The sequence below is a fragment of the Ammospiza caudacuta genome, chromosome 18, assembly GCF_027887145.1.
Source record: "Ammospiza caudacuta isolate bAmmCau1 chromosome 18, bAmmCau1.pri, whole genome shotgun sequence".
Classification (NCBI taxonomy): Eukaryota; Metazoa; Chordata; class Aves; order Passeriformes; family Passerellidae; genus Ammospiza; species Ammospiza caudacuta.
This window is the reverse complement of record NC_080610.1, coordinates 11873991-11886079: the sequence shown is the minus strand read 5'-3', so window position 1 is coordinate 11886079 and position 12089 is coordinate 11873991. Positions and strand designations below refer to the sequence as shown.

At 55.4% G+C, this 12089-nt stretch overlaps 2 protein-coding genes across 2 annotated transcripts in view; one reads left to right on the top strand and one right to left on the bottom strand.

Moving 5' to 3' along the window:
- The window catches only part of SSH1 (slingshot protein phosphatase 1), a 31441-nt gene extending 29291 nt beyond the window's left edge, over positions 1–2150 (bottom strand). The window contains exon 1 of the mRNA XM_058816798.1: positions 2048–2150. Coding sequence (XP_058672781.1) covers positions 2048–2113 — 66 coding nt within the window. The 5' untranslated portion in view covers positions 2114–2150. The remainder of the gene's footprint in view (positions 1–2047) is intronic.
- A 931-nt stretch (positions 2151–3081) lies between these two features.
- DAO (D-amino acid oxidase) lies at positions 3082–11453 on the top strand. Its single transcript, XM_058816795.1, has 11 exons — positions 3082–3152; positions 4675–4908; positions 5035–5149; positions 5500–5576; positions 5959–6024; positions 6354–6408; positions 6840–6944; positions 7381–7463; positions 8534–8651; positions 9437–9535; positions 9835–11453. Exons 2-11 carry the CDS (start codon positions 4715–4717, stop codon positions 9967–9969), a joined length of 1047 nt encoding a protein of 348 aa, XP_058672778.1. The 5' UTR covers positions 3082–3152; positions 4675–4714; the 3' UTR covers positions 9970–11453.
- Positions 11454–12089: the final 636 nt, after the last annotated feature.

Sequence of the window (12089 nt, the reverse complement as noted above, 5' to 3'; positions counted from 1 at the left end):
TCTTCTACTAATTATTCAGCTAAAAGCCCAAATTTACCCTGACTTTCCTTGCAAGAAAGATCCTAAAAGAACACAACCAGGCTGGCAGTTTTTATGGGATTTTTCTTTAAATTAACTTTACAAAAAACAACATGCTGAACCTGGAAAAAGAATCTGGAAATCATAATTTTATTCCATGCCAGAAGAGCCCATTCTATCAGGACTCAGTGTCTTCCTTTGGGAGCCACCACAGCACAGCTGAGCTGTGAGTGCCCTGCCATGGACAACACCTGGTGGCAAATTTGGGGCAGCATTTTTAGGAGGAAAAAGGAGAATTGTATGGTCACCCCACAGAAAATTCAATCACTAGCAGCAGCTCTGCCACAAAGCAATGCCTAAGACAGATGTACATGGCAAGGCCTGCTTTGCCTCCTCTCCCAACTGCACCAGTTAAATCCAGTCTAATTCCACTGCCTGCTCTGGGGTTACAGCTCATTTTCATCTCTCTAGACTAGGTCTTGTTTAAGACTTTGTCTAAACCAGACCCCACAAAATTCCTTCTGAAAACTCCTTCAAAAAGTGCAGCTCACATCTCCAAGCTCCACAGTTGGCACAGCATGGCCCAAACTGGGTCCCTGCAGCCCCTGGGGCCAGGGAGAACCTGGGAGCTTTGTGGCTCCCCCCTCTGCTCCCCCCTCAGCCCAGCTAATCGGGGGAGTCACAGGGACCTGACAGGTGACAAATAGGATTGTTTACCTGGCAGGAGAGGGGACAGAGCGAAGCCAAGGGCAGTGAACATCAAAGGAAAGAAGCTTGGGGGGGAGAGGATGTGCAGAGAAACACCAGGCCTGTCCTTGAGGGTCACAAAGGAGATGGGTTAGGAGGGAAAAAGGTGAGAAGCAAGAGAAACTGGAGGTGCAGCTGTTTGGATGGCACGTGGGAGCTGTGTGGGGGGAAGCAGAAGGCCAAGGCTGGGCAGAGGCAGGAGAGGGCATTTCTGGGGCACAGGAGTGGAGGAGGTGTGCAGCAGAGCTGGGACACGCAGTGCCAGGCCAGCAGGACACGGATGGCACCATGGGGGAGGTGAAGTGGCGGGTGCAGGTCCTGGAGCAGCAGAGCTGGGGGAAGGAGAGGTGTGAGGTGTGGCACAGGTGTGGGGTGGAGCAGGATGGGAGCTGCTCCTGGAGAAATGGCAATGGTCACCTTGGGGAAGGGCTGGTGTGAATTTCCAGAGGGGCAGCAGATGTGGGGAAAGGTGGTGCCATGGACAGAGGGATAACACAGGGCAAAGCAGAGCATCCCTGGGGCAGGAGGTGCTGGCAGCTCTGGGATGCCAAGCAGGGACAAGCGCCAGCACAGCTGCTCCATGAAGACAGGCCCAGCACTCTGCCCAGAGATTTACCTGCCATGAGAGAGGTGAAGCAGGCTGCCCCAGGGTTTAGGGAGCTCAGGCTCCCTGCCAGCCGAGGGCTGGAATGGGGGACAGTTACAGGGGAATGGGGATGTGTGTGGGGGGATGGCAGGCCTGGCTCAGCCTGGCAGCATCAAAAGGCTGGGGCTGGGCAGCATCGGGGGCTATGAGAGGGGATGGGGTGAGGGCTGTGAGGGGCTGAGCTGGGCCGGGGACTGGTGGGGGTTGTGAGGGGAGGAAGGCTGGGGGGAAGGGGCTATGGGGGACCAGGGTTCTGTAGGGCTGGGAGCCATGAGGGACCAGCGCCTGTGAAGGGCCTGAAAGCAGGGGCTGGGGAGCCTGTGAGGGGCTGAGCCGGTGCCAGGGGAATGCGGGGGGTTGAAACAGGGGACAAGTGGCTGTGGAGGGCCAAGGGGCCGCGAGGGGGTGGAACCAGGGGCTGGAAGGGGAAAGCTGTGAAGGGCCAGAGCCGTGAGGCCGGAACCATGAGGGTGATGGAGCCAGAAGCTCTGGGTTATGAGATGCTGGGGGGGCTGCAGGGGCTCGGCCCCGAGCGGGGCCTCACCCCGCCCCTCCCCGCTCCCCATCCGCCGCCGCCGCTCCCGGGGCTCATCCTCCCGTTCCCTCCCCGTCCCTGCCCATGCCGTCCCCGCTCACCTCGCTCGTGCTGGCCGAGGAGGCGGCGCTGGGGGTCGGCGAGCGCTGCAGGGTGACCAGCGCCATGGCTGCAGCTGCGGGGCTGCGGCCGCCTCCCCCTCGCGCCGGGAAGGGGCGGGCCCGGGGCGGCGCCTGCGAGGGAAAGGGCGGGGGCTGGAATGGGAGGAGCTTCCCTCCATGGGCGTGGCTCATTTGCGGGGCTGGGCGGGGCTGGTTGTGGTGGGCGGGGCTTCCCGGCCCATCCCACCCCAAACCCCGCCCCCAATATCCCATTCCATGGCAGGGACACTTTCCACTATCCCAGGTTGCTCCAAACTCCATCTGACCTGACCTGGGACATTCCCAGGCAGCCACAGCTTCTCTAGGCAGCCTGAGCCAGGGCCTGCCCAGCCTCACAGGGAGGAGTTTCTTCCCAATATCCCATCTAACCCTGCCCTCTGGCAGTGGGAAGCTGTTCCTTCTTGTCCTGTCACTTCAGGCCCTTGTAAATAATCACTCTCCATTTTTCCATCTGGCTGCCTACAGGTACTGGAAGGCTACAATTAGGTCCCTTCAATGCCTTCTCTTTTCCAGGCTGAACAATCCTAATGCCCTCAGCCTCTCTTCCTACTCAAAAACTGAGCCAGAAGCACTCAATTTATCCAAATCCCACAGGAATTTTGTGTTCAAAAAGCAACTGGATGTGACATTAGTGCTGTGGTCTAGTTGACAAGATGGTGATCAGTCAAAGGTTGACCTCAGTCCTCTTGTCCAATCTAAGGGGTTCTGCAAATCCACATCCCGGGAAGTCACAGAATCACTGCTGCTGGAAAAGACCTCCAGGACCATGCCCATAAACACATCCCTGTGTCCTGGTGTTCCAGTGCTCACCATGGAGACAAGAGGCAGGGGTGGCACTTTGCCATGGATGGTGGTGACCCCATTTTCCATGGCTCTAGGGCCTCCTGCCAGTGGCATCACGTGGCAACTCCACCTCCCAGAGCGAGAGCAGACTTTGGTCCTGTTGCCCTGGACACTCAGACCTTGCCCTGCTGAGCTGCAACAACTCTGACTCTGAAGCCTCTGGACACGGCACTGACAGCTCCAGGGACCCCACACTCTGCAGGTAAACTGGTAGGAAATGTGCATTCCCATTATTTTTTGGCAGATTCTCCTCAGCTGGCGCTGCAGGGGCAGCTGGGGCGAGTCCCTGTCCCTGGTGGAGGAGGTGACCCTGGATCCTGAGGGTTATAAAACCATGGCAGATGGGAAGCAGCTCCCACTGTGCCATTCCAATGACTCATCCCTCCATCCTGGCAAATGTCACCCCCCCGTTGTCACAGCAGAGATGCTGGACTTCACCTTGGCCAAAAAAAAAAAACCCTGTAGGCTGGAATTTATTCCTGCTCCCAGAACCAGCCAAGGATCTGCACCCCCAGCTCTTCCCCAAACTGGTTTTTGTCCACTCCCTGCACAGGCGTGACCACAGGGCCTTTCCAAGGCAGGAAAGTGCTGTCAGGAGGGAACCAGAGGATGGAGAGGGGCTGCAGCTGTGTCCAGCTCTGGCCCCTCAGTTTGGGGAGGACATTGAGACTCTGGAGCACATCCAGAGGAGGCAACAGGGCTGGTGAGGGGCTGGGAACACAAACTCTGTGAGGAGCCCCTGAGGGAGCTGGGGGTGTTTAGCCTGGAGAAAAGGAGACTCAGGGGTGACCTTATCACTCTCTACAACTCTCTGAAAGGTTGTTTTAGTATGATGGGGTTGGGCTCTTTCTCCAGGAACTGACAGAACCACAGTCTCAAGCTGCATCAAGGGAAATACAGGTTGGATATCAGGAAAAAGTTTTTTCTGGAAAGCGTGATAAAGTTCTGGAATGGCTGCCTGGGGAGGTGGTGGAGTCACCATCCCTGGGTGTGTTTAACAGAGCCTGGATGTGGCACTGGGGGCCAGAGTTCAGCTGACGTGTTTGGGCTGGGTTGCACTCAATGATCTTGAAGGTCTCTTCCAACCCAGTGATTGTGTGATTGTGTGAATTCTGAGATTCTGTGATTCTGTGATTCTGGGATTCTCTGATTTGCAGCCAGAATTTACCCACAGCCACCCTCCCAGCTGTGCCTGGAAGGGTTTGGGGTGGTGGCACAGCCACCCTCCTGTGCAGCCCTGTGGGTGACAATGGCGTGAGGATCCAACCTTGCACCCATCACAGCTGACACTGCTCCCTGGGAAACAACTGCTGCTTCCCATCTTTTTCACCCGTGCCCACTCAGAGCAGGGTTGGGTCACTGGGAGTGGAGGCTTCACCGTGTCCCTTGGGAAATGGAGCTGTGGTGGGTGCTCCAGCATCTCCCTGGCTGCTCAGCCTGTGGCTGGTGGGACACACAGGAGGATCCCTGGGGCATCACACACCTGGAGCTCCTTGTGCCAGCAGTGCACCCACGCCAGCCACGCTGCAGCTTTTCTGCTGGCACATCCATGGGTGGAGACACTGTGAGGAACCACAATCTCCATCCATGATTCCCGGATCAGAGCTTGAGGAGGGCTGGGAGGCTTTACAAGAATGAACCACGAGGACCTCAGCCCTTCCCTGCTGCTCTGGCAGTGCAGCTGAGCTCCTGCAGGAGCTGATGTTCCCCCGTGGTGTCCCCAGCTTGTCCCGCAGCCCCAGCCGTGCCCTCGGAGCCGCGGCCATGCGTGTAGCCGTCATTGGGGCCGGGGTGATTGGGCTCTCCAGCGCCCTGTGCATCCAGGAGCAGTTCCAGAGCCTGCTGCCCTCCCTGCAGCTGGAGATCTACGCCGACCACTTCACCCCCCACACCACCAGCGACGGGGCAGCCGGGCTGTGGCAGCCCTATGTGAGCGACCGCGGCAACCTGCAGGAGACGTAAGGCAGCAGCAGGAGGATGAGGAGGATGAGGATGGTCCCTGTCCCTATCCCTGTGTGCCATGAGCTGCCCTGGCACAGCTCCATGGGGCTGGCAGAGCCACCACTGTCCCATTCTCACCCCAGGCTCTGGAATAAAGAGACGTTCGATCACCTCCTCGGGCAGCTGCACTCCCCAGCAGCCAAGGAAATGGGACTTTTCCTCATTTCTGGCTACAACCTGTTCAGGGAGCCACCGCCGGTAAGGAAGGAGCAGGTCACAGCCTGGGCTGGGGAGGGTTCCAGGGGCTGTGCTTCTTCCAGCCAGCCCTTCCCAATATTTCCAAATTTGCCTTGGGACGTGGTGTTTTCTGTGCTCCTGAGGCAATATTGGTGTGAGGATCCAATGGGAGAGTGGGAGTGACAGAGCCTGTCCAGCTGTGCTTGCAGCTGCACATCCAGCTGTGTCCCTCTGGGATGGGCTGTGTCCCATGGCTCCTGTCCCACGGTGATCCCAGCTCATTAATGATCTCAGGACATTATTTCCCAGCTCATTAATGATCTCAGGACATTATTCTCGGCTCATTAATGATCTCAGCTCTTTCTCTTCAGGACCCATCCTGGAAGAACATTGTCCTGGGATTCAGGCACTTGACACCAAAAGAACTTGAACTCTTCCCTGGTTACAGGTATTTTTCAGTGTGGTTTTTGGAGACTCAGGTAGGACAGTCCTGGATACCTCCTGAATACAGCCCTGGCAGGATGAAGTGGGACAAGGAACTGCAGGTGTAGAAATGTCCTCACTTCTTTAAAAATGCTTCCCTTCAAATAAGTAAGCAACAGCTCAAATGGCCCAGCATAGAAACCATTCCAGCTCCTCTCTTACCTCAATGTCAAAATAGGAGAGGAAAACCAGAAGGTGTTTTATGCTGTAAAAAGGGAGGGAAAATCATGCACTCATGTGAGGAGGGTCCCAGGGGGATTTGGGGTCCCAGACCCACGGTGGCTGTCAGGAATGTTGGGGCAGGAGGCTCCTGCAGGTGCTCACAGCCTCCTCTCCTCCTCTTTCAGCCATGGCTGGTTCAACACGGCGCTGATGCTGGAGGGCAGGAGTTACCTGCCCTGGCTCACCAACAGGTCAGTGCAGCTGCTCCTGCTTCCTCTGGCTGCAGGTGTGGATTTTCATCCTGCACATCAGGATAGGGTGGGCAGAGATCCATCCCTGGGAAGAGGTTCTGGAATTCCTGTTCAATGCCCCAGTGGGGTAACACATTACCAGTGAGCCCAGGAGTGTAATCTTTGCATGACAAAAGTCAAAGTAATGGGATACTTGGAGCGGTATCCAAGTGCTTTTGGAAGAATTTGGGCTTTGATTTTATTCCTGTAATTTCTAATGCTGAGCAGGTGTCCTGGTATTGAACATTTCCTTTTAATTTGCCAGTAACAAATGAACTTTTGCTTCCCAGGCTGACGCAGAGGGGAGTGAAGTTTTTCCATAAGAAGGTTGAGTCTTTCCAGGAGGTGAGTGGGGATGTGGAGCCAGGGCAGAGGGCACAGCCCCATCCCAGAGGGGAGAAGCAGCATCCAGCAGGGGCTGCTCTGGGATATTCCTTGGCATGAGTGATGGGACAGAGAACAGCAGCAAGACTATGCCAAAATCCAGAAAATAAATTCTACCAGGAAAGATAAAAGGTTTTGGGTATTAAGGGATGGCTGACAGAGGATGGGGTAGAGCATTTATCCAGCATGGATTGGCAGCTTTCCCTGGAATGGCTTGGTGGCACACATGGGATGTCAGCAGGAGCTGGCTGGGGAAGAAGCTGTGCCCTGGATCTGCCCCTTATGCTTTATCCATTTCCTGACTGTTGGAAAGAGCACTTGGCTGGTTTGGAAGCAGGAATGTTGTGCCTCTGTGGAACATAATCCCTGTGTGCTGCTCCCTCTCTCCTCAGCTGTTCTCCCAGGGTGTGGATGTGGTGCTGAACTGCAGTGGGATGCGCTCAGGGGAGCTGCAGCCTGACCCAGAGCTGCAGCCTGGCCGGGGCCAGATCATCAGGGTGAGCTGGGGCAGGCCTGGGGCTCCCCAAAAACCCATCTGTACCACGAGGAGTGGCTGTGCCCTCTGGGGAGAACCACGGGCTTGTGGCTGGGTCCACACTGGGGTCAGGCCCTGATTCCCAGCAAACACTGCTCATGTGGAACCAACAGATCCCATTCCTGGTCCAGCCCTGGGAATGTCCATAGGGTGAGGGCTGGGAGAGGTCAGAGGCATAATAATAAAAAGACAAAATCTTTGGGGGAAGGTGGTGATTATTTGGAGAAACACAGGTGAGTAAAAGCTCCTCCCTGCCTGCACTCCGGTTTTCCCATCTTCCCAGGGAAGCCAGCACAGGGAACACTGAGCTAAGGGAGGGTCCCATATCTGGATCCTCACATCCCTCCTGCTGTCCCCTGAGCCTGGCACCCATTCTGACTCTCTCTTTCATGTCCCAGGTGCTGGCCCCATGGGTGAAGCATTTCATCATCACTCACGACCTCAAATCCGGGATCTACAACTCGCCCTACGTCATCCCAGGGTAGGTGACCAGGGCTGGCTGGCACCAGTGACATCCCTCTGCCACTGTCCCCAAAGCCTGGGCTGGGACATGGCTCCTGCTGTGTCTGCCAGGCATGGCTTCATCCCTGGTGCTGTTCTTGCCGTGTGGGAGGAGAGCAGAAGGACGTGGGCAGCAAAGCGAGGGAGCTCCCAGTCAGCACAGAGAGCACCCAGCACCACGGTGCTCCCATGTCCTGTCCTTTTCCAAGGACCAAACCCCACCAAGGCAAACTCCACCCTGGGCAAGTTCCCAAACAGCCAAACACTGACAGTGGAGTGGATATTTTGGGGGAGAAGTTTTGTTTTCACGTCTGAATGCTGCATCTCTGGCACTTCCTATTGTCCTCACATTTCAGGCTCAGGCAGTAAGCCAGGATGCAAAGAGGAGCTTTGCAGGTTCACAGCCCCAATGCAGCACATTCTGAGTGATTCCTGATCACAGGCCCAGATGAATTCCTCTGCCTGTGCTTGTTTTAGCTGGAGCTGTCAGGGCTGATCCCAAAGGAAGAGCTGGATCCAGTTCTCATGTGAGGGCACCCCTTCCCTGCTGGACAGCTCAGCCCTGGAGGGTCCCTCCTTTTGCTTTTGTGCTTCCCAATGATCAAGCAAGGTTTTGGAAGGGTCCAGCCATAGAGACACCTCCAGGCCCCCTCAGCCTTAACCTGCCTCTTGTTCTGTTAATCCACAGGAGTTTGGGGCAGCAGCAGTACCAATCTCTGTGCTCCCCTCCAGAGCTATCCTGTTCCTCCCAGCTCTTCCTGAGCCAGGCAGGGGCAGACCTGTTTGATAAGGATGGAATTATCTGTCTGCTTTGCCCAGACAAAGAAGGGCTGACAGGATTGAATGAATGACTTGCTCACGAGCAGACCTGCAGGCTCCTCTCCCTGCCTGCTCCATGTGGGAGTTCCTCCCACAGGAATATTTTGCAGGCTCAGGGTGTAGCAGGATGCATCACCACACTCACACAGTGTCACTCCACGTGGTGGCCCCACAGGGGACAGCTGGGGACAAGCCACCACCCCTGTGTGTCTCCTTTGGCTCCTGGTGCAGGAGCGAGTTCACAGTCCTGGGAGGGGTTTACCAGCACGGAAACTGGAGTGAGGAGAACAGTGCCAAGGACCACAAATCCATCTGGGACAGCTGCTGCCAGCTGCTGCCAGCCCTCCAGGTGGGTGACCCAACTGCCAGCATGGGGCACAGGGAGCTGGGGAGGCTCAGGATGCCGGAATGAGTGCTGGGACAAAGTACAGGAGCTGTTTCCATGAGCCAGGATTTGTGTGTCTCCATCATCAGGGTTTGTGTGTGTCCATCATCAGGGTTTGTGTGTGTCCATCATCAGGGTTTGTGTGTGTCCATCATCAGGGTTTCTGTGTGTCCATCATCAGGGTTTGTGTGTGTCCATCATCAGGGTTTGTGTGTGTCCATCATCAGGGTTTCTGTGTGTCCATCATCAGGGTTTGTGTGTGTCCATCATCAGGGTTTCTGTGTGTCCATCATCAGGGTTTCTGTGTGTCCATCATCAGGGTTGCTGTGTGTCCATCATGGACACCTAGGGCTCTTCCACCTGGCTGAGGGACAGGCAGGGCTGGGGCTGGCACTGAGACAAGGTTTGTAGGGATAATAATTACTCATGTATAGAACCAGAGCTTTGGGAAGTTCCAGCCCATTGTCCCCACACCTTTAGAGAAGGGTTCTGTGGGGTGAGGCTGGGTCGTGTCCACTCCCAGTGCTGCTGTTATTCCCTGGATTAGCAGGAAAGGTGCTGTGGGGCTTTGGCACAGGGATTTGCCTCAGCTCCAGGCTGGCACTGCCATCCCAAACCGTTCTGCCTGGAGCTGCTGCAGGATGGGAAGTTCCTGTCCCTGCTCACCTCAGGGCTCAGCTGGTGCTGTGAGGTTTGGCTGGCGGGATTCCAAGAAATGCTGTGCAGTGCTGACGTGCTTTTGCTTCCAGAAGGCAAAGATCGTCGGGGAGTGGAGCGGGCTGAGACCAGCACGGCCCTCGGTGCGCCTGGAGAGGGAGAGCATCCGGCTGGGGAATCGCCAGGCAGAGGTACCCGCCCAGTGTAATTAATCACCGTGTTAATTGTGCCTGGGGCAGCGATAAACAAGCCCTGTTCCTGTGATCATCCCTCTCTCCATCTCCCCACCACAGCGAGGGAATCTTTGAGCCCAGGGATAAATGTCAGAGACACTCAAATGATTGATGTCCTGCCCCATCCCTGGAAGTGCTCAGGGATCTGTTGGAGCAAGCTGGGCTTGTAGGAGATGTCCCTGCCCACATCAGGGGATGGCACAAGAAGGGCTCTGAGATTCCCCAGCCCATGCTGGGATTCTGTGCTTCTCCCCCAGGTGATTCACAACTACGGGCACGGTGGCTTTGGGCTCACCATCCACTGGGGCTGTGCCATGGCAGCAGCTCGGCTCTTTGGGACCATCCTGCAGGAGAAGCAGCAGCTGGGCACCCCCCCAGGACCCCGTCTGTGAGCTCCTGCTCCCCTGGAATGTGTGACAAAAATGGCTTAGGAATCACAGCAGAAGGATGGGAACAGCACAGGGATTCACTTGGCTCTCAGCGTCTCATTTCCAGGTCGCTGCCATTTTCCAGATGTCTCCACTCCCTCCACACCCTGCCTGGAGGAAAGGCTTTCGAATATGGACTAATCACCCGTGGCAAAGTGCACTGAGGGCTGTCTGGGGTCAGGCTGGGTTCAGCTGAACACTGCACAGCCCTGCAGTTCATCTGCACCAGGGGACGGGATCTGAAACGGAGCTGGGGACACCTGAGGTCTCTGCTGGCTGCTCCAACACCCCAGGGTGTAATTAGATTTACAGGCTCCCCCTGAGGAGGCAAAAGCTCCTTAGTAGGAAGAAGCTCTGAGGCTCCCAGGGAAGGAGCAGCAGCTCTGGGAGCACGTGCCTGGCTCACTCCAGTTTCCCTCACATTCCTGCCAGGACAAAGCTCGGGCCACAGCACCTGCTTAGTGTAGCTGGCACCAGACAGCAGCACTTGCCTAAAATGGCCTTTCCAAACGATGTTTTAGCAACAAAAGCAACTTGTTCCAGCCCTGTGGGCTTGCCAGGCTCTATATATAGCAGAGAGCCTAAGAAAATAGCTCTTCTTGTCCCTAAAACTCCCACGGGCCCCTCAGCTTCCCATTTCTCCCAGCTTGGAGAGAGGGCCTGGCTTGGGGAAGGTTGTGCTCCTCAAAGGAGGAGCAGGACTTTTTTGGGGTGATCAGGGATGCTTTTGGGGACCAACACACTGTTCTGAACACACAGCCTGGCTGATCTTTCCCTTCCACGTGTCTTTCCTGCTTTACAAACCAATCCCAGCCAGGATGGGGAGGAAGCCTCAGATCCAAAGGCTGTGGTGAGCCCAGCACAGTGCCTGGCTCACTCTCCTGTGTGGATAAGCCAAGTGCTCCTTACTCATCCGTGGTGCAGCTCCTGCTGACTCTGTGTGCCAGGAATAGCTCAGCAGCGTGGGCACCTCCCTGCTGGGCTCAGCAGACACAGCTGGGCTGGGGAAATTGGGAGCCACTGTCCAAAGCATTCCCAGCTTCCCTGGAAATGCTGCAGTCACTGGGTAAAGTCAGGAAAACAAAGGCTGGAGGAAATTCCCTGCTGATTAATGCTGAACTCAAGGGTCTGTGATGCCACCTCAGGAAAAGCCATTCAGGGGAACTGGAGCCCTATATTTATTCCAAATATGAGACATTCAGGAGCTCATTCTCTGCTGTAAATCCAGCCCCACTTTGGTGATTTTGGGAAAATTCCACGGGACAAACAGGGGTGTAGGAAATCACTGTACACCTGACAAGAAGCAGCTGATTCTTTGATCTCAGAGCCTCCAGGAGCCCTGTGATCCCACGTGGCCTCTGGGCAAACAGGAGTGAGCTGATTTGTAATTACATTTGCAGGTTAACTCTGTTTGTTTTCTAAAGGCCTCAATTTAATCTGTGTGACCAATAAAGGGAATGTTCAAATCTCCTGTGCATGGTGGTTCATCCTCTCAGTGATGGCACAGGAAAGGCCTCAAATGCTGATTCCACAGAAATGTCCCAGGAGTTCATCATTCCATGTGTCCACACACCTTTTTCCTAAATATTTAATCCTGGAGGAGTAGGAGTCATCACTCCAGATTCCAAGCAGACCAGGAATCCTGGAATATCATCCTGTGAAGATCTCTGGTTGCTGACAGTGCCCAGGGCATTAAGAACTCACAGAACTCACAGAATTGTGGTTTTGGATGGGAAGGGACCTTGAAGATCATCCAGTCCAGGGCAGGGACACCTTCCACTGTCCCAGGTTTCTCCAAGCCCCCTCCAACCTGGCCTTGGACACTTCCAGGGATGGGGCAGCCACAGCAAATCCCTACTTTTTTCAGTTTTATCAATTTTAATCAGAGGGATTAAAATTCATTTTGAGGCCAGGGAAGGTCAGGGAATGGGGTCTGGACAATTCCTGCCTGTCCTCTGACACACACAAAGCACCACCTCTCATCTCCAGTGTCAGCACATTTTAGAAACTCCACAAGGACCTCCTGTGACCCAGAACAAAGCTGGAAGCACATCAAGTATCAGGGAAGTCAGCAAACAGCAGCT

Bases quoted from the DNA above. Each gene is read 5' to 3' on its own strand.
- DAO (XM_058816795.1), top strand. From the start codon at position 4,715: ATGCGTGTAGCCGTCATTGGGGCCGGGGTGATTGGGCTCTCCAGCGCC. The intron at 6,025-6,353 runs GTCAGTGCAGCT...TTTGCTTCCCAG, and splicing joins CTGCCCTGGCTCACCAACAG to GCTGACGCAGAGGGGAGTGA. The intron at 9,536-9,834 runs GTACCCGCCCAG...CTTCTCCCCCAG, and splicing joins TGGGGAATCGCCAGGCAGAG to GTGATTCACAACTACGGGCA.